At 45.0% G+C, this 22,999-nt stretch overlaps 1 protein-coding gene across 2 annotated transcripts in view; it reads right to left on the bottom strand.

The window, feature by feature from the left end:
- The window catches only part of LOC139751554 (uncharacterized), a 105,022-nt gene that overhangs the window by 21,839 nt on the left and 60,184 nt on the right, over positions 1–22,999 (bottom strand). The window contains exon 1 of one of the 2 annotated variants that reach the window (XM_071667097.1): positions 2,131–2,766. The exons of the other annotated variant lie outside the window; for it this stretch is intronic. Within the exon in view, the coding sequence (XP_071523198.1) occupies positions 2,131–2,232 (102 nt within the window). The 5' untranslated portion in view covers positions 2,233–2,766. Of the gene's footprint in view, positions 1–2,130; positions 2,767–22,999 lie in introns of those variants that run through there. 2 annotated transcript variants of the gene reach the window in all.

The raw sequence follows: 22,999 nt of genomic DNA, 5'->3' as shown, positions 1-22,999 counted from the left end.
TTCTTTTAATCATTCGTAGTTCCGCAGAAAGAGCAGAGCTTCCAAAATCGTCAGGTATATACAGACGGCAGGAAGTATCATCCAAATGGACACATCAGAGCTCCCACGTCCAATCACCCACTTCGCTTACCCCTGCCAGACACGTCACACCATACCAACCTCTCCAAGTCTAAAGTAAATTCTCTTCCCAGGCGGACCAAACCCTCTCGGACATTGCAAGATACCCTTATTCACCACCCTAACATACAACAAGACCAGGGAAGCCGGGCTCCCTGAATCAGCAATTACCGGCATTATACACACAAAACTGGCGTCTGATAATATCGTGGATGAATGGTGCTCGATAACGGGCATGTGTATAGTAGGTGAAAATGGAAACAGAAAATCGTGGCAGTCACCAGGGAATGTTTGATTCTCCTAAATGCGTGTGGGGCTCTTAACTTCGAGTTCTTAAATCAACTCGTCTGTCCACGGAAAAGAACTGGACTTTTCCCCTCGTATCTTAAGAACAGGTTGAAATGCATCAGAAACCCGAGGAACCGTTGGTAGCATTACAGGAACCGGTTCTCGCGCTGTGGAGACCGTGGGAACCGATGTCAAAATAACCAGACGCCGGGGAGCTGAACGCCAAGAGAATTACGTTAGCAATTAGAACTTATAAACGCAATGTAATCCAAACACTGATTCTCTGTGCAAGAACAGGGAACCGGCGTATGAGTTTTAACGTGCACTGTGGACGAGAGTCACTGTCTTGCGTACAGCGCCGCGGCCATACGACCACGGGTTCTTCTACTGAGAAACCCAACTTTAGTTAACGTGACGGCTCCAACACACGGCCGGCACACGTGCATCATGACTCTATCGCTACATCTCACAGACGTCTCAAATATGTACGGTGGGTAATGCCCACAATGCTTCTACCTTTTTTCTATCTCGTTTTTCTACATTTCAAGACTTTTATCTTCTATCATAATTATTTCCATCATGACAAACTTTCACTTATGACACGTAACTAAAGTTTATTTAATACACCAGCCATGAACTGCAACTTAAATCTCGTGGAAAGGTATAAATGCATTGTAATAATTAAAAGCTCACCAATAAGCCTTCAGTGTGCAACCATCCAGAGCAAGTTTGACGAGAGCAACACAAAGTTTTGACCATAAATAAGAATGGTTCCTAAAAAGCATCAACACACAACTCCAACTGTCATTAACACATATATGGAGCATGAATACTAGACTTAAGTTCCATACTTCTGGTTTGTGAATTCTTGCACACTAGACAATAATGACAGTTAAATATCTGTATTGTTTCATTAAGAAGACGCCGCAAACACCGTGAAGATTTGCAGCATCATACGTTCAGCCAAGCCTTGCTCAGCCGGTTATAAACAACTACGATACACGCAAAATGGCACACAAAATGAGAGAACAAGAAAATACAAACGATGAAAATATAATCAGCCTCGCCATTAAGTACTAATACTCCAAATAAACGTGTCAGTATATGTAAAATCAAGAAAATTTGGTCACAAGCTTATAACTATATACTTCTTGCACAACTGCTGAGCAAATATGAAATAAGAACTTTATACAGATTGATTCAATTTTCATAGCACTTGTTCAAACTGAAAGATGCAATTTAATGGAAAACAGAAATTAAGTAGTCTGTAATCTTAATGAGATACATATGGTCATAAACTGCAAACTTGAAAGAGATGAATTATCGACCAAATCGTTTTGGCTTGATTTTATCTGTAGGAAGACATTCTACGGAACATAATTCCATTCCATGCAAGGAGGAAAAGTGTCCAGCCACTATCAGACATCCTGAATATACTCTACGATTTCTAACAGCACACACGTCAGGCTTTCAGAAAGTTATGATTTCGTTTCTTCCATTACAATCCTGAGTTGTTCTGCCATTCTCAACTTAATACATTCCTATTCGTATGCGAAAATAAATCCATTCGTTTGCAGATACAGCATCCACTGGCCTCTGAATGTTAAGCAATATGGTGGAGACTCCACGACCTCAAGGCATAAATCATTAAATATAATGGAAGAACTCTCTCAATATATGTTACTAAACACTTGGAAGAGCCACCAATCAAATTCAAAGTTTTACCTTCACCACGATGGGTTCCGTGTCACAGATGCTAGTGGCGAACATTTCCACCACTTCCGGCACCCCCACGCCCATCTTGGACGTCTGGGGCAGTTTGGTCATGAGCAAGGGGTTTGCTGGAACGTCCTGCGAGGTAATGAGCACTAAAACACACACACACACACGTATTCACGTCCCTCTGCTCCGGTGAGAGCAGGAGGTAGCGGTGCTTGCGTGGCTTGTGGCCGAAAGCTTACGCCGATCGTGGCCCACTGGCTTGAGTAACAGTTCTCTTCTAGAATAAGTCTATGAAATCATTCAAATGTTCGGTTTCACAACTCCAGTTTAATTCCTTAGGGTCTACTTTGGTACAACACAGTATTTCAATCTTTAATGTCTAAATTTCCCTACCAAATACCACACACTGTCAGTTTCACCATAAACTAGTTATTTCATTTACCATGTTTCAGTACTGATGAGTTTTTCAATATTCCATTACTGTGGATTAAAATACCATCTACTATTCAACGAGCAACAACTTTTTCAATCTATTATTAGTTTCAGATGAACACGTTAGTCTCCCTTACACAGATTCTTCCACCAGCTTACTACACGGTTACCTTCTCATCTCCAGCGACACAGTAACTGACACTGTGGGAGGGTGAAGGGATCCAACCTGTGTAAGCCTGGCTGGCAGCGTACGCCTGTAGAAACTGTCGTACCGCACCGGGAGTGATTTATTAAGAAGCTGTAGTCGTCACCCATGCGTGTGGACTACAGTATTTATGATGTAGATTAGAATTGTTCGGGGCGCATTGTGGCTTAATGACTGTGTATAGTTACATGAAAAACATTATGGAGCACGACAGTTATGTAGGAAAGCCGAGCGCCATAGGCCAACCAAACCTTAGCGGAAAAGGTGTGGGATTAAACACACATATATATATATATACCTAGGGAAAGGGAGGAAGAATACTTTCCACGTATTCCCTGTGTGTCGAAGGCGACTAAAAGAGGTGAGAGTGGGGTGGCTGGAAATCCTTCCCTTCTGTTTTGCATTTCGAAAAGGGGGAACAGAAGGGGCAAGTGAGGATTACTTCCTCTAAAGCTCAGTTCTCTGTTCTTGACGCTACCTACCTAACGCAGGAAATAGCGAGTATATATATATATATATATATATATATATATATATATATATATATATATATATATATACATATATATATATATATATATTGCTTTGTCGCTGTCTCCCGCGTTTGTGAGGTAGCGCAAGGAAACAGACGAAAGAAATGGCCCAACCCACCCCCATACACATGTATATACATACACGTCCACACACGCAAATATACATACCTATACATCTCAATGTACACATATATATACACACACAGACATATACATATATACACACGTACATAATTCTTACTGTCTGCCTTTATTTATTCCCATCGCCACCTCGCCACATCCCCCTCCCCCTCATGTGTGCGAGGTAGCGCTAGGAAAAGACAACAAAGGCCCCATTCGTTCACACTCAGTCTCTAGCTGTCACGTAATAATGCCCGAAACCACAGATCCCTTTCCACATCCAGGCCCCACAGAACTTTTCATGGTTTACTCCAGACGCTCCACATGCCCTGATTCAATCCATTGACAGCACGTCGACCCCGGTATACCACATCGATCCAATTCACTCTATTCCTTGCCCGCCTTTCACCCTCCTGCATGTTCAGGCCCCGATCACTCAAAATCTTTTTCACTCCATCTCTCCACCTCCAATCTGGTCTCCCACTTCTCCTCGTTCCCTCCACCTCCGACACATATATCCTCTTGGTCAATCTTTCCTCACTCGTTCCCCCATGTGACCGGACCATTTCGGGGCACCCTCTTCTGCTCTCTCAACCGCGCTCTTTTTGTTTCCACACATCTCTCTTGCCCTTGCATTGCTTACCCAATCAAACCACATCGAACCACGTGTTGTCCTCAAACATCTCATTTCTAGCACGTCCACCCTCCTCTGCGTGACTCTATCTATAGCCCATATATATATATATATATATATATATATATATATATATATATATATATATATATATATATATATATATATGTTGTATGGTTGCGAGGCGTGGGCTATGGATAGAGTTGTGCGCAGGAGGGTGGATGTGCTGGAAATGAGATGTTTGAGGACAATATGTGGTGTGAGGTGGTTTGATCGAGTAAGTAATGTAAGGGTAAGAGAGATGTGTGGAAATAAAAAGAGCGTGGTTGAGAGAGCAGAAGAGGGTGTTTTGAAATGGTTTGGGCACATGGAGAGAATGAGTGAGGAAAGATTGACCAAGAGGATATATGTGTCGGAGGTGGAGGGAACGAGGAGAAGTGGGAGACCAGATTGTTGGTGGAAAGATGGAGTGAAAAAGATTTTGAGTGATCGGGGCCTGAACATGCAGGAGGGTGAAAGGCGGGCAAGGAATAGAGCGAATTGGATCGATGCGGTAAACCGGGGTCGACGCGCTGTCAATGGATTGAATCAGGGCATGTGAAGCGTCTTGGGTAAACCATGGAAAGTTCTGTGGGGCCTGGATGTGGAAAGGGATCTGTGGTTTCAAGCATTATTACATGACAGCTAGAGACTGAGCGTGAACGAATGGGGCCTTTGTTGTCTTTTCCTAGCGCTACCTCGCACACATGAGGGGGGAGGGGGATGTTATTCCATGTGTGGCGAGGTGGCGATGGGAATAAATAAAGGCAGACAGTATGAATTATGTACATGTATATATATGTATATGTCTGTGTGTGTATATATATGTGTACATTGAGATGTATAGGTATGTATATTTGCGTGTGTGGACGTGTATGTATATACATACGTATGGGGTGGGTTGGGCCATTTCTTTCGTCTGTTTCCTTGCGCTACTTCGCAAACGCGGGAGACAGCGACAACGCAAAATAAAATATAAATAAAATAATATATATATATATATATATATATATATATATATATATATATATTCATAATTTATTGCCTTTTCCTGCATTAGGGATGCTCCGTCAAGGACTAACGTAAATCCTCCTCCAGTGGTGTAAGTTGTTATTTTATTGACTAGTGGCGCCAACCAAGCCGAGAGTGTTGCATTACCTCACTTGGCGAGGTCGTCTCTCGTACAACTACACACCATCAGAATGCTATTGGTGGATGTCGGACATACAAAGGTATACGCAGTGGCCGGAATACATGGCCTGGAAGAAGCAGAGAGAGAGAGAGAGAGAGAGAGAGAGAGAGAGAGAGAGAGAGAGAGAGAGAGAGAAAGAGAATGTCGACAGGTAAGCAACTTGATACGTTGATTTTAACAAGATTGGAAAGATAATCTGAAGTCGGTTTCGAGACCCTACTTCATTTCTATTAACCACGAAAGAATTTGTCGCGAAAATAACAACTTCGTACATGATAGGAGTCGTATAACTGCCTTAGGACTGGTCCATGTGCGTGTAGCTGCTGGTCATCAGGATATTCAGATGTGAGTATAATGTGGGAGGACCGCTCGATCGATCTCAGCTGAACCTTGGCAGTCCTTTGTCACTTGAATAACCTGATTCCTGACTCCGTAACTGTGTCCACACACCAGAATAACAACTGCAAGTTACCTCGTCATAGGTGCTACCTCATGGAAGCCTCGAACTCGTGTCCCGGGTTAGTGTGAACCTCAGGGAGGTGAGAGCATCAACCGCCTGGCACCGAGGTGTGGACCCAGTGGCCGATGATGTTTAGGCCTACGTTGCTGTGATTAGTTGGCCCCTCGCCCGAGTAGCCGGCTGATGACCCACCTACAACAGGATCCTAGCCAACCTCTCGTCCCTTGCAGTCCCTAGAGACTCTCTCGGTATCAAAGCTGTGGACCTATGCAAACCCTGACAAGAAAATTAAAACCTTTATACAGTGAATGGCATCAGCGTCGGAGGCAACGTGACTTGGGAAGGAGTCGGCAACGCCTGTCCATGTCTTATAGACTTACGTTCTTAAAATATCACTGTCTGTGCTGGTGTACAGGTTAGTACTAGGCCTAAAGATCACATGGACCTCCACCCCGACGGGTGGGGATGGATGGGGGGGGGGGGGGTAGGCAGGTTAAGCTGGAGTATCAGGTGTCCATCACCGGTGGTACTGTTCTGAGAATTCATTGTATATCTTTCCCTGGGCTATGATGTACGAGTTACACGTCACACGTTCCAATTATAAGACTGTTATGGAAGGGGGCTCTCCACACACGCATAGCGTTGCTTATTATGTCACAAACATTGGGAGGTCAGTTATGGTCTCTTAAGAATGTAGCATTTACAGGCAATAGTTCACCACCCACGATCAATAATGGTCAGCGAATATGCAAATGTATACTACCATGATATCTATGCCTTGAAGAGAGAGAGAGAGAGAGAGAGAGAGAGAGAGAGAGAGAGAGAGAGAGAGAGAGAGAGAGAGAGAGAGAGAGTTGCATAGCGTTACATATATAAACGTCCAAGCGATGTGGTGCGGTCTTAACTCTCCTGAATCCTTTGAGTCCACTTCAAAGGCTCTCTCCCCACCCTCCATTACCTCCGGCAACACATCGGCCGGGAAACAGGTATGGAAAATACCTTGCAGGACTAATATGCCAGATAGGATTCTTAATGGAAAGTCGGAAGGTATAATGAACATATGTCTTGCATACCATCAGATAAAAAGAGAAAACAGTCTCTTCGCCCCCCCCCCTCTCTCTCTCTCTCTCTCTCTCTCTCTCTCTCTCTCTCTCTCTCTCTCTCTCTCTCTCTCTCTCTCTCTCTCTCTCTCCTGTTCCGGAACCCTTCTTTCTGTAGATATCATGGAAGTATACACATACATATTCGCTAAACAATGTTGAACGTGGTTGGGGAACAATTGTCGTACACTACATTCGTAGGGAGTATAACCGACCTACCCATCTTTGTCCCTGTAACTAAAGAATGATAGACGTTAATAAGAGAAAGTACGAGTATAGCGAGAGGAGGCGGGACGAGTTAAAGACTTAAGTCCTGGTATGTATATTGTTGGATCAAATGGCTATCAACGGTTTAAGGCCACGAACCCACAATCCTACCTACATGCCACAGAAAGTAAGGCAAACATTTCTGAACCTCATTGGCCGAGTATAAGTATACATACACAGCTGGGGAGATCCTTGTGCCTCGACAAATGTGTGGTGATGAGGGCTTCACCATGAACAGGTCTACAGGTTACCAGTGCCAGGTCGACAAGTGTGGTATCTGGTCGTCAACGAGTAAAAGGAACTTTAGGCTGCACGCGACCCCAGGGACCCCATCCAGCGTCGACCAGCCCTGCCCCACTCTCCCTCCTGCCCGTTCTCCCTGACCCCGCCACCAACAACTGGGACGTGAAGTTGTATTTCTCTCATATCAGTGTTCTATATGGCGACATATGATATGGTAACTCTTACCCATAGTATGTTCATGGCAAATTGGTTTTCTGATATATATATATATATATATATATATATATATATATATATATATATATATATATATATATATATATTATCCCTGGGGATAGGGGATTAAGAATACTTCCCACGTATTCCCTGCGTGTCGTAGAAGGCGACTAAAAGGGGAGCGAGCGGGAGGCTGGAAATCCTCCCCTCTCGTTTTTTTTTTTTTAATTTTCCAAAAGAAGGAACAGAGGGGGGCCAGGTGAGGATATTCCACAAAGGCCCAGTCCTCTGTTCTTAACGCTACCTCGCTAACGCGGGAAATGGCGAATAGTTTAAAAGAAAGAAAGAATATATATATATATGTATATATATATTTTCCCTGGGGATAGGGGAGAAAGAATACTTCCCACGTATTCCCTGCGTGTCGTAGAAGGCGACTAAAAGGGAAGGGAGCTGGGGGGCTGGAAATCCTCCCCTCTCTTTTTTTTTTTTTTTTTAATTTTCCAAAAGAAGGAACAGAGAAGAGGGCCAGGTGAGGATATTCCCTCAAAGGCCCAGTCCTCTTTTCTTAACGCTACCTCGCTATCGCGGGAAATAGCGAATAGTATGAAAAAAAAAAAGTATATATATATATATATATATATATATATATATATATATATATATATATATATATATATATATATATATATATATGTGGGAAGCATTCTTCTCCCGCTGTCCCCAGGGAGACATATGTATACGTCTAGTAACAACAGTTTAGAAAAGGGATAACAGATGTAAATGTTTGGACATTGTCCTATTCACCTAACTTAGCTAATATAAGACATCCTAAAAAAGAGTGCTTTTAATGTTGCCTTCCAGAATAACAATAAGACCTCAATCGTAAGTAGGCCAGCTTATCAGAACACAGGAAGTGTTTACGCTGTTAGATGTAAGGTATGTAAAGATGTGTACATTGGCCAGACAGGAAAAATAGAAACTGAAAGATGCTACTATTTTCACAGTCATTCAGCACGCTGATGTGACCACAGTAATGCTATCTGTAAGCATTGGCAGGAAAATGATCATTCTGTAGACCTTAACCACCCAGTCACATTGTACTCTTCATTGGATTATGCTGGTATTAGTAGCTTTTAACCAATCCCCAGGTGACTTTGAAACATAGATCAGGACAGGAGAACATAAGGAGATTAGCTGAACACGGATCTCTTTACTCAGGTTAACAACCTCTTCACAACCCCACCTAACCCTTCCTAGCCACAAGCAACCCCCTCCTCCGCTCCTTGTAAAAGCCGTGGATATATCAATTTCTACTGCGTCATTGCGTTAAGAGTCTGTAGGTCTGTGTCCTTGTGTTGTGTGTTGAAACTTTGTGAACTGCACACATCTGATGAGGTGGATTTCTTCCGTGAAACATGTAGCGTATCGTAAAGTTTCAGTAAACTACGTGAACTCCTACTGAAGTGCGATTGCACTTCATGCAAAACAATCTGAACACTTTTCCCAATGCGCTCCCGAAATTCTAGGCCGGGCTATCAACCACAGCAGGAGGACTTAGTACCACTGGACCACCGATGAGACAAAGCTTTATCATTTTTTGGACCTGCTATCTACTGCACCAGCGCTCACTCAGGATGAGGGGGTGCGGGCTGCCTGCCTCGCGCTACACAGTGAGTGGCTGGGGTCCTGGAACTGCAGACAGCAATTCCAGAGTAAGTGGTTTTGTCCCATAAGTGGTCTAGACTAGAGGTACGCAGTCCGCCTGCTCTTCTTGGTAGCCTGGGTTCGATACACGGGCTTGCAACGGTAAATGCGTGTGTGTGTGTGTTTGTGTGTGTAGGTTATTGTGGTGACTAGACAGAAGTTATATCTTTTGCCTTTCATTTCTCTAACGTTTCAGCTAGCATAAAAGAGACCTTCCTCAGAGAGACTACGATACGAAGACAAGAAGACGACGGTATTCCCTGTAGTGGATGTGTTCGCCAATTTACCACCAGGAAACAAGGCCATATATAGCCAGAAGGATCAGTCAACGTAAAGCTATCTGATATGTGCCGTACCGGGTTATCGAACACGCATGTCGTCCACGTTGAGAAATATGGCCACTCGCTAAGTTGAACGACTGAAAAGAACTTTCGTTACGACCCACGTATACGTAGGAGGAGTTACCAATAACCGAGAGGGTGTCGTTCGATGGGCTTCATAAGCTTCGAACATGACAGTGATAGAATATAAGGGGAACGCAGCTCACAGGCCGAGGAAAGTGTGGTAGTGGTTGGGAGGTTGGAGAACTCGTTATGTCGTCCAGCGAGGTGAGGGCTTGGCCCCCAACCATCCTAGCACGACGACATTTGGCCCCATCCATCATAGCACGACGACATTTGGCCCCAACCATCCTAGTACGACGACATTTGGCCCCAACCGTCCTAGCACGACGACATTTGGCCCCAACCATCATAGCACGACAACATTTGGCCCCAACCGTCCTAGCACGACGACACAACTCCTTCCATCCTAGCACGACCTTAGCTCCTACCACCTTAGTACGATCTTAGCTCCTGCCATCCTAGCACGACGATACTTGGCTCACACCGTCGACACGACAGCTTCGTGTAGGCCACGAAACATCTTCCTGTGACAATGAAGGCAACCGTGACAATATCTGTTGTACAGAGGTTATTACAACTTGTTTTTCAGTGGTGGATAAGTTACCTGCCACTTGTCATTCACTGGAGTACCAGCAGCAGGCGCCGCTCACGAGGTGGGACCTCGAGCGTTTCAGTGGGGTGGGGTGTGGAGGTGGGGGGGGGGGGGGGGGGGGGGGGGGGGGGGGAGGCGAGGCCGTTGACCGGTGCCGCTGTACAGATCTCTCCGTCCTCGCCTCTGTTCACCCGCTACACTTTGTCACACGTGTGTGTGTGTGTGTGTGTGTGTGTGTGTGTGTGTGTGTGTGAACGTGAGGTCGTCGATAAAATGCATCAGCTTTCATGGTTGTGTGTTCTGTATGTGTGTTCTGTATGTGTGTTCTGTGTGTGTGTCTTTTGAGCACACATCCCTATTGACATGTGTTGGTTGAGTCCGTCGCCTCCTGGAGGGCGCCAGGGCCGTGAGAGAGGCTGTGGTGCACGGTGGCTGACGGAGGAGCCTTGGAGTCATGTTCAGCCTTGGGGGTTCAGTGACGCGATCACTGAACCCAGCCTGTCGTGCATCGGGGAGAAAGTAGTCGTTCTTTTAAACCCCCTGAGCAAGGCGGTACGACCCTTGAGTCAGGTTAAAAGCCAAGGGTGGGCCCGTCGTGCCTAAGGGTCGTATCATCGTGTTCAAGGGCTGTGCGATCACCCTCAAGGATCGCACTATTGAACTCAAGATTTTGATGATTATAAATTCTTCGACTACGATCGTAAGCTTTCCAGAAAGTGGGCAGAAGTTCCTGCTGTAGATCATGTCAGGTAAGACAACCTCTGCTGGAGCTGGTTCTGGCGAGGTTGACTGTAACACATGACGTCACACCGCATCCAGCAGGGCGCACCGTACGCCAGGTGATAACGTGAATGTGTTGGTACGAGGAGACGATGATATACGCTGACACCCTCAACCATGTCGAAGGTTCTCTCTACCTCCTCCTGTCACCCACATTACACACACACACACACACTAACATACACACACACACACACACACACACACACACACACACACACACACGCTGACACCCTCAACCATGTCGAAGGTTCTCTCTACCTCCTCCTGTCAACCATATTACACACACACACACACACACACACACTGACATTATTTACACACGCACACACACACACACACACTGACATTATTTACACACGCACTCACACACACACACACACACACACACACACACACACACACACACACACACACACACACCCAAACACTAACATTATTTACACACACACACACACACACACACACACTGACATTATTTACACACACACACACACAAGCACACACACACACACACACACACACACACACACACACACACACACACACACACACACACACGTTTAAAAAACAAGTATAAAAACCCGGCCACGGTAATGGCAACAGCAACACTGGTAAATGGGAACACCTGTGAGAGGCCACGTGACCACCAGCTGTCTGCCTGAGGTGTGGTGGTGGTGGCTGGGATGGTGGTGGTGGTGGTGTGGGGGTGATGTGGGGGTGGAAGGAGTGATTGTGGGGGTGGTGGTGGTGGTGGGCGGGGATGATGTGGGGGTGGCGGTGATGGAAGGAGTGATTGTGGGGGTGGTGTTGGTGGTGGTTGGAGATGTGGTGGTGGTGGTGGCGGTGGTGGTTGGAGATGTGGTGGTGGTGGTGGTGGTGGTGGTTGGAGGTGTGGTAGTGGTGGAGGAGGGTAATTATGGGGTTGTTGTTGTTGGTGGTGGTGGTGTGTGTGGGGGGGAGGTGTCAGCAGTGGACTACATTATCCCAGGGACGCAACACACAAGACGTAAACCTTCAGGAAGAAGGTAAACCTCTGGAGAATATTGTTTGCACATCATTTTCTTTCTTCCTATAACAAAATCTTACGGAAAAAAACTGCTTAGCAGAGATTTTTTTTGGGAAAACTTCATTACACTTTGAAACGAAACTGTCTGAAATTTTTGTTATTCTTTCAGGATTTCGAGACTTTATTAACAATGTTGACACCATCTTCCCCGTGTGAGCGAGAAGAAGGATTGTAACGAACCAGAACAGACGAGGCTTTCAAGAGCTGTATCCTCGCCACAGACAGAACTACCTCCTTTCCAGGTATCATTCCTGGAAGGTCTGGAAGAGCTCGCGTCGTCGCGTAACTGAAGGCAGAACCATCAGCACAAATGACACATGCGACGTATAACCTAACCTTTGGGCTTCACAAGGAACCTGTCATGAATGGTGTAGCTGTGATCATGTGAAACCTGGAATTACGACAATCTTATCAAGAATCAGAGTAGATGAGGTGATGATAATGATGATGATGAAGAGGTGATGATAGCGTTGTCATGATGATGACAGTTGTGATGATGAGGGATGATGATGATGATGATGATGATGATGATGATGATGATGATGATGATGGCTTTCCTGGGGTCTGAGGTTATCAACACCATCATTATCCGGTGCACTCGTACACGGTGTATTCATGTCTACCTGTATCTATGATTCGTGATGAATGACGTATATTTGTATGACGCCTATCCTTGTGTATTATTTTCGGCGTCATGTATGGGGTGTTCACGTCTGTCTGTGCATATCAATCTGATACTCTTGAAGTTTATTCTCCTTACAGTGAGGACGTGGAGAATGGTACTGGCAGGTCATGAAGGCAGGGACAACCAGGTCTTCGACGGAGGTACAGGCAGATCTTGGAGGCAGGTACAGGCAGGTCTTGTACGTAAGTACAGCTAAGTCTCGGAGGCAGGTACAGCTAGGTCTTGGAGGCAGGTATAACCAGGTCTTGGAGACAGGTACAACCAGATCTTGGAGACAGGTATTGCCACGTTGGAGGTGGGTACAGGCAGGTCTTGGAGGTAGGTACAGCCAGGTCTTGGAGACAAGTACAGCTAGGTCTTGCAGGCAGGTACAGCCAGGTCTTGCAGGCAGGTACAGCCAGGCCTTTGAAACAGTTCTCCCATAAGGTTTTCCTCACAGAGTCAGGTTGAGGATCAAACACTCCATCCTCGTACATCGTCACGACCTCCTTGCACGATGGAGACCCGGGGGCTGGGTCCGATGCTGCCGCTGCTGCACTCTGGATATAAACAACTAGAACACAGTTAGACGGAGGGGACGCGCATGAGAAAGACAGACTAGGTGACGGAAATACAACACGAATGTTATAGACAGGTACAAAGAGGTTCGTATACCATACAGATGTGAATTCACGATACAGGTACAGTACAGTTGCGCTGGTACAGTGGACGCTACAGTGATCGGGTACGTCACCATGGCAACTTAGCAGTTACATCCGGACGGGCCAATGGACATGCTCATCTGGGTAATAATAGTAATGATAATAATAATAATAATAATAATAATAATAATAATAATAATAATAATAATGATAATAATAATAATAATAATAATAATAATAATAATAATAATAATAATAATAATATAATGATAATAATAATAATGATAATAATAATAATAATAATAATAATAATAATAATAATAATGATAATAATAATAATAATAATAATAATAATAATAGTAATAATAATAGTAATGATAATGATAATAATGATAATAATAATAATAATATTAATAATAATAATAATAATAATAATAATAATAATAATAATGATAATAATAATAATGATAATAACAATGATAATAATAATAACAATAATAATAATAATAGTGAACGGTTAACTGAATATGGGCAGCCATTCAGCTGATGATAAACAGTTGAGATATTACAGAACTGGGAGGTCATGATAGTAATTAGTTTATTCATTATAAAAGATCTCAAGATCAAGCTAAGGCTGGATACTGCCACGATTTGGACAAGCACATGAGAGAGACACACACACATCTACACGGAGCGGAAGATATACAGAAAGGTTTATTTAATGTTATCCATATCATACACTTAGTGAGGGTTAAGTTGAAACATCGAGTAATGAATAGTTACAAGTTGAGTAAGTTACAGTAGTGTATTAATTGATGTACCAAATAACGAAGAGAAAACTGAAGGTGGAGTGCTCATGACGTTGAGAAGGGCAGGTATAAGAGTCATCTTATATCTGTGTGGACGAGCTCTGATTGAGGCGATTGTGGAGTGGAACGTCGAGTGGAGTAGGGGACGGACGAGGGGTGGTGTGTCAGCATTATATTGCCAAACTACCGTGTGTGAGCTGCCGGTGTTGGTATGAGGAGGTGGACAGGTTTAAGCAAGATGATGTCCTCTTGGTTGCTGGTGTAAGATGGGCCCCAAGATGATTCTGCACGATTTTTTTTTTTCTTCTACATTCTTTCCAGCTGGTCCCTGTGTGTGGCTGTATGGGAGAAGGACCAGGTCTGATGGTGTGTGTGTGTGTGTGTGTGTGTGTGTGTGTGTTTGCGCGCGCGTGTGTGTGTGTGTGTGTGTGTGGTAGGGAGGAGAACTCCCATTACCAAGAGGACGCCGCCCTGATGAAGCTCGATCCCAAAACCTTGAAGATCGAGGCCACGATGCCCTTAGGCTGTGAACAGTGATGGGATATTTTCACAAGTCATGCTAGAACAAAAAAGAGAAAAAAGAAAAAAAAAAGTGTTGGAACAGCAGACGACTTGCCTCGCAAGTGTGTGTGGGTGTGTGTGTGTGTGTCAACGTCAGCTAGGCCACGTCAACGGCATCGACTGTTCCCTCCACGCACGTGGGATTCGAGGCGAGGCACGCGAAGGAGATACAGGGTAAGATAAGCGATGGCAACACTCACTGAGCTCCTGGTGGGGGTGTGCTTAATGAGGGGGGAGGGGAGGTGGCGGCGGAGAGGAGGAGGGGGGGGAGGAGTGATGATTCCACATGTTCAGGTGTTACTCAGATGGGTTAAATGAAGCGGAGAGAGAGAGAGAGAGAGAGAGAGAGAGAGAGAGAGAGAGAGAGAGAGAGAGAGAGAGAGAGAGAGAGAGAGAGAGAGAGAGAGGTCGTCAGTCACCAGGGGTTCAGGAGGAGCGATTGTGGCGCCTGTCTGGTAGCAAGTTTCCCAGCTTGGCTACACACAGTCTCCGTGGTCAGTGGTGATTACCTTCGCTTCTCATGAATCACATGGGTTCATGGCGCGCCACCTCAGAGCCATCTTTATCGTCGCTTGCTTTGGTTTTGGCCATAAAAAGGGGATTTTTGACGTACATATGTGGATGTAGGTTGCAGACGGCAACAGCACGTGGAAGTACTATAATACTAACACTAATGATGATAATGATGATAATTATAACAATGATAATAATAATAATAATAATAATAATAATAAAATAATGATAATAATAATAAAATAATAATAATAGTAATGATAATAATAGTATTAACAATAATAATAATAATAATGATAATGATAATGATAATAATAATGATAATAATGATAATAATGATAATAATAACAATAATAATAATAATAATGATAATGATAATAATAATGATAATGATAATTATGATAATGATAATATTACTACTAGTAGTAATAATAATGATAATAATGATAATAATAATAATAATACTAGTAGTAATAATAATAATGATAATAATAATAATGATGATAATAATCCACGGTGTATTAACCAAGAAGGTTAAACAATGTATTATATTGCAGAACGAAGTGTCTTGGTTTCCAATATTCCCACCTCCAACACAAGCCCTAAACTCCTCATGATGGAGTGTTGAAGTAACGTTGGCCGGGACCATCATACACTCACCGTGCCAGGAGAGGTCGTGGACACCAGCAGCCGCCCAGGGCGCCAATACGTACTACCCTCCGGTTACTAGATAAAAAAAAATTGAGTCCCATGGCAATGATGGGGTTGTACTTGAGTGAAAAGACAACTGAGTGACTGGTTGTAGTGAAAAATAGAGTAGTAATTAACGGTCAAGCCTCAGAATGGCTAGACATAAAGGTAGTAAACACGTTTAACTGCCAAAGGTAAATGAGGAAAAGAAAAATCTTGGGTGTATTAATCTCTGGCGACTTAAAACCAAGTAAGGAGTGCACAGAAGCTGTCAAAAGAGCGATCAAAGTTCATCGAATCATAGATCGGCCGTTCAAATTCAAGTATGGTGAAATCCTCCTTATTCTTCCCAGTTTATTGACTCATCCACGACTTGAATATTGTGTTCAGTCTGGTCACCTTAACTGAAAATAGACTCAGAATGGCGAGGGTATAGGGTCGAGCTACCAAGATGATTCTCGGACTGAGAATCCAATCCTACGAGAGCAGATTCAACGACGTGAAACTATTCAGTTTAGGAAAGAGAAGGTTCACATGTGATCCGATACAAGTATTCAAAACGATCAAAGCCTTTGATTACCAATCTGTCAAGCTCCTTCAGACTGGATTCGTCTGATTCACTCGTAGTGATGAATACAAACTCGTGGACAAACGAGTTACCTCGAATGAGGTGAAGTCCTTTTTCTTCAACAGGATTGTTAACAGATGGAACGATTTACCAGTTAGAGTGGTTGAAAACTGAACTATAGATGCGTTTACAAAATAGATTTGATGAATATTTTGCTTTCAGTCCATGACTTACATAATTTGTGCCTCTATAGTCACAGTGACAATTTTAGGTTATTCTCTTTGAATGATCTGTATGCCATCTAACATTTGCCTCACTACTCTGTGAGTTTCTGATACCTTCCACCGTCACAAACAGCCTCGATAGGACTCAATAGTCTGTGGCTGTTTGAATTCCTTTGTAACTGTATTACTTTGTAATGTTCAACTCATCACCATGAAATCTATAAACCATAAAGTTTGCGCTGTAAAACGTCCAGTACTATGTTGACCGACTTTTCTCATGTGCTTGTCCAGAACGTAGAAGTATCCAGCTCCCGCTCTGATCATATGTTCTTTTGTGATCAATCAACTGCTTACCATCATGGCCCCTAATTATGTAATTCCTCAGTCGAATGGCTGCCCGAATTCAACAGAACTTTCTTTGTCTTATTCAATGTTTGTTAACACACACACACACACACACACACACACACACACACACACACACACACCCTGTGTGTTACAGCCGCGTCAGCCCGGTGATAAACAGTAGCGATGGAGGTGCGGGGAGAGAAGGTGGTAGGATGGGGAGAGATATGGGGGGAAGTAGGGGTCATAGAGAAGAAATCGATGAGTAAACGAGACGAACGGGAAGGAGTGGGGGAGAGGAGGAGGGGTCGGAGAAGTGTGTGTGTGTGTGTGTGTGTGTGGAAGGTGGTGAGGTGGGTGGAGGGAGTAGGAAGGTGTGAGGGAAGTTGTGCTGTGAAGATCGTGGAGTTGAGGAGTGGGAGAAGCGAGGGTGTGTGATGCGGGGTGGGAGAGGCGAGACGACTAGGGGGAGAGGAAGGAGGGGACGTGGGGTGAGTTGGGGGAGGCAGTTGTGGTGGGGGGGTGAGGGTACGCCGGGGGTATTAGGGTGAGGGATGGTGTCAAAGCCAGAGAGGGTGTGCGAGCCGGGAGGAGCTTGGCAACACCGCCTGTCTCCCCTCACACGCTGTGTGTCGTGAGGTGACGCTACACACACACACACACACACACACCAGGGAAGGACGCCGCTTACCTGTGCGCTCTATACCTGACTCCACCTACCCCCAAGCCATGTGCCCTTCACACAGACTGTCACTTGAATGCTTTGTCCACGTATATAGAGATAATAATTCCTTGAACTTAATGCTGAAATGACCCAGCCCAGCCACACAACAGGGATGGATGACACCAACTTAGCTACACCAGAAGAACCTAGCGCTGTTTGCTGCTCTCGAGGCAGAGAGAGAGAGAGAGAGAGAGAGAGAGAGAGAGAGAGAGAGAGAGAGAGAGAGAGAGAGAGAGAGAGAGAGAGACAAATAAGACAAACCACAACTTGAGACTCAGTACTTAACTGTTGACATAAACATACATCAGCTGACGCTACATATGCTGACCACAACAGCTGATTAAGCTGACCTCCATCACCCTCCCCCCTCGCCTCCTCGTCCCTCAGCTAAACTTTCGAAGGGATGTTACTACATCCTTCGTCACTACTCCTCCTTCCTCATTCCTTCTGGACGAGTCATCGAGGTCCATCATCAAACGTCGGATGTTCACATAACTTTAGACACGACTGTTGGGGTGAAGTTCCTTCGTCTGGGTGACTGGGGGATAGGACTGTATTCGAGCCGCAGCCCAAGTTCGTTCGCTGCTCTTGGCTAAACTTGAATTCGAGTGGGACAACCTCAGCCACGTGGAAGTGGATAACCCCAGCCAGTGTTAAGTCGACCATGTCGGCTCTGACCACCGTGTGCTGTGTTAACTTCATAATCTACCTCTGTTAAGTATGTTAACATCATATTAATCCTCTGTTAAGTATACTAACCTTATATTAATCTTCTGTTAAGTATGATAACCTCATATTAGCCTTCTGTTGAGTATGTTAACCTCATATAAATCTCCTGTTAAGTATGATAACCTCATATTAACCTTCTGTTAAGTATGTTAACCTTATATTAACCTTCTGTTAAGTACATGTATGTTAAACTCATATCAATCTTCTGTTAAGTGAGATAATCTTATATTAACCTTCTGTTAAGTATGTTGACCTCATATTAACCCACTTTTACACATGTGTACCAGCCAGACAGACCTGGTCCACTGGCCCATGTGGACCCACAGTCGGCTTGGTCCACTGGCCCACGTGGACCAACCGTCGTCCCGGTCCAGTGACTCACGTGGTCCAACCGCCGCGCCGTCCTGGTCCACAAGGCCACGTGAACCAACTGTCGTACCGGTCCAGAGGCTCACGTGGACCACCCGACGTCCCAGACACGGAGCAGCTGCGGGTGAGGGGTTGGATGGGGGGGGGGGATGAGACACAGGTCTGGGTGGAATAACGGAACACGTGGCCAGGGGCCTGGCTGGCCGAGGAGGGGGAGGCGGGGGCGTGGGGAAGGCTAGGTCGGGGTCGGGGCCGGGGGCGAGGAAGGGGAGGAGGGAAAGGAGGGTGAGGGGGGGAGGGTTAAAGCGTATATGGAAGGGAAAGACAAGGAGGGGTGTGAGTGGGGGTAAATAGATTGGAGTGTGGAAGATGAGGGAAAGGGAAGGGAGAAGAGAGGGAGGAGAGGAAAGTGGTGGCGACAGGGGCCGGTAGGGAAGGCAAGGGAGGAGGAAGATGAGGAGGAGGAATGGAGAAGGGAAAGAGTTAAAGGTGTGGAGATGAAAGAGAGGGGAGAGGAAGAGGGAAGTGGAGTGGTGGGGAAGGGGAAGGAGGAAGTGGAGCGGTGAGGCAAGGTGAGGGAGAAGTGGAGTGGTGGGAGAGGGGAAGGGGGAAGTGGAGTATTGAGAGAGGGGAAGGGGGAAGTGGAGCGGAGCGGTGGGGGAGGACATGAGGAAGAAGAGAGATCGGGAAGTGTGGCCAAGTCCACGTGAGAGAGGTTCTAGACAGAGTGAGTGAGTGAGTGAGTCAGTCGTCGTGACCCCACACACTACACTCACCTCAGGATCACATCTTTGAGGCTCATTGACCAGGAATCCCATCTAGAGTAGGGAGGGGCGCCTCCACCACACTATCACCAGTTGTAACTGTCTGTTCGTCTTCCCTGCAACAGCTCCATGTTAGTTATGTAAACATAAACCTCGACTGCATAATGCGTAATGAAAATAACTAAATGACTCCTCTACGTTCTCTTTGAGACCCCTGTCCCACACTCATCATGGCAGGATCAGGTGCCACTGTCTTATGACGCCTGACTCTCACAGTTACACACACACACACACACACATACACACACACACACACACACACACACACAGACTAGAGACAAAAAGGAAATAGCAAGAAACAAGTCAATAACATACCATGACAAAAAGTAGCCGAAACACACTCGCTCAGAAGAACTCGAACAGAATATTTTGTACTCGGGACGAAGAGAAATCAACACATGCAGATCAGATCTACCGTCATAATATCATCCAGGATGAACCATATACACATATATAGTTCCACCAACAAGATCACCAAACATCTCCATGTTGTCGTCGCCTGACTAAGGCTAGGTTAAAGTTATTCATGATATCTGCGCCTCCTGTTGATCATGAACAGAATTCATGTACACTTTGCCAGCTAAAATCTACTCTCACGCCCTAGAATATTACAAGCTGCGTGTGAAGACTTCATCCATAACAATGTTCTACCTCGGATACTTGAAAGGTATGAGACATTTTTTGCTAATAGTTCATGTATCATATAGATTTTCATGATAAGCTAATCACTCATGTTCAACCTTTGTTAGCTGCTCATTTAACATTTATATTATTAAGTAATTCATTCAGTGTTGCCCGATCCGTATAAACATGACTGTCCCCATGTCACCTGCTAATGTAACTCATCATAGAGGCCCTAGTCCCTGCACCTTTTCTGAACTCTATATCCACTTGTGCACCACCTTCTACAGGAGGCTTGGCCCAGTCCCTGCACCTTTTGTGAACTCTGTATCCACTTGTGCACCACCTTCTACAGGAGGCTTGGCCCAGTCCCTGCACCTTTTGTGAACTCTGTATCCACTTGTGCACCATCTTCCACAGGATGGCTTGGAATACATAAAGAACTCGCAGCTCTTCTGACAAAAATAAGTACCTTCTCAGCATCCAAAATACTATGATTATAACACTACATACTTTCCCTGAGGTTTAAGGAAGTCAAGATAACAACTCAAGTCAGGAACACCACAAACAAACCCAGAGAACTACTGACTTCTTTACGGCTTAAAAGTACCAGAGAAAATATTCGAATCTTAGTGTCAGATGACTCCAAGGAAACAGTAACACCAACCTTTACACACCATCAGCATGGCCTCGGGAGGAGCAGGAGCACCACCTCTACTGTCTCGATCGCTACAAAGGAAATAGCAGCCACCAGAGGCCTAGGAAGGAACCAACAGCACACTCGTCCAGGGCGACATAAGCCAAACCATCGACAAGGTGTCAACAGATGGCCTACCATATGAACGTTATAGCTAGAAATGCTGGACATTAAGGGGAGATTAATGTGTAATTCTCTTAACTAACCAATGGACTGCGGCAGTAACTATGAACTGTGCGTCACCCAAATTTCCATCACTAAGCGGCGTCCCACAAGATGGGAGTCGTCACCAACGCTGTTCACAACTCCCCCAGCAGATATCCTCCTCCAGGAGGAATCATAAGCAGGGACGATTTGTATGAAAACGACGCTACCCAAATGCTACTCTCCAATAATACACTGCCCGAGAAGGCCCACCTTGTATAGTAAATAGCAGCCACGATGGAAAATTGAAGTAAACATAAACAAATTCACCACTGTGGCGCCGGGAGAACGAAACCCACTGACACAGTAACAGTTGATAACCGGGTGCACCACTCGATGACATGACACACTACCCCACAAAGTAACGCGATGGAGACAACAACACGGGAAGACCTGAACAAACTAGGCCACACACTACCGCCAGATCCAACACTAGAACACCTGGCCCACTAGGCCTCACACTATCACTAGATCCAACACTAGAACACCTGACCCACTAGGCCTCACACTATCACTAGATCCAACACTAGAACACCTGGCCCACTAGGCCACACACTACCGCCAGATCCAACACTAGAACACCTGGCCCACTAGGCCTCACACTATCACTAGATCCAACACTAGAACACCTGGCCCACTAGGCCTCACACTATCACTAGATCCAACACTAGAACACCTGACCCACTAGGCCTCACACTATCGCTAGATCCAACACTGGAACACCTGACACACTAGGCCTCACACTATCACCAGATACAACAATAGAACATCTGATTTACTCGGCCTCCCACTAACGCCAGTTTTAATTATAGACCAAGTCAACAAAAGTGTCGCACGAAGTAAAGCAACCGTGACGAGTTTGTATAGATTCTGGCACCTCCCGGAGAGGCACGCCCTGCATCTGGCAAAGGCTGTGATCTTTCCTCTATTGACCTAATTCCCAGCACCAACTCACCTCACCCCCCCTAATCCCGCATGCTGATGCTACACCCAGTGCTAGATGATAATGTCCTACGATCCCGCGCTAATGAAAGACAATTACATCAACAATACATGCCAATCTCAGTAACGTCAGGCGAAAAAGCACTCGGTACAGGTATAAGGGAAACAGCAAAAAAACAAAACAAAAGAATATGGCAGGAAAAAAAACGACGGCGAAGATACAAACTTCAGCCAGAAGCCGCGGACGGCAGCAGGGATATGGCACACACACATGTCTCCCACGCAACCACACAGCCACCATGAGTGAGGCTCTAGTCATCCCTCGATGATGTGCACAATCAACAGCTCATACTTAGCCTAGCTTAACTGACGTCCTTTCCAGGCCAACAACAACAACAAAATAGTAATGTACACATAGTACAGTGGTACATAAGTACATAAGTTGGGGCAATTGATCCACAGGAAGCCTAGATAATCCTCCTCCTCTGGGAACTGGACGATAAAATGGGTACACGGATTAGGCTAGGATATATATATATATATATATATATATATATATATATAGTTTTTTCTCTCTTTCCTTATACTTAACCGACGTCTCCCGCGTTAGCGAGGTAGCGCAAGGAAACAGACGAAGAATTGCCAAACCCACTCACATACACATGTATATACATAAACGCCCAGACACGCTCATATACATACATATACATTTCAACGTATACATACATATATA

Source organism: Panulirus ornatus, chromosome 11 (assembly GCF_036320965.1).
Source record: "Panulirus ornatus isolate Po-2019 chromosome 11, ASM3632096v1, whole genome shotgun sequence".
Classification (NCBI taxonomy): Eukaryota; Metazoa; Arthropoda; class Malacostraca; order Decapoda; family Palinuridae; genus Panulirus; species Panulirus ornatus.
Note: the sequence above shows the minus strand (reverse complement) of the source record. Positions and strands in the feature narration are given on the sequence as shown.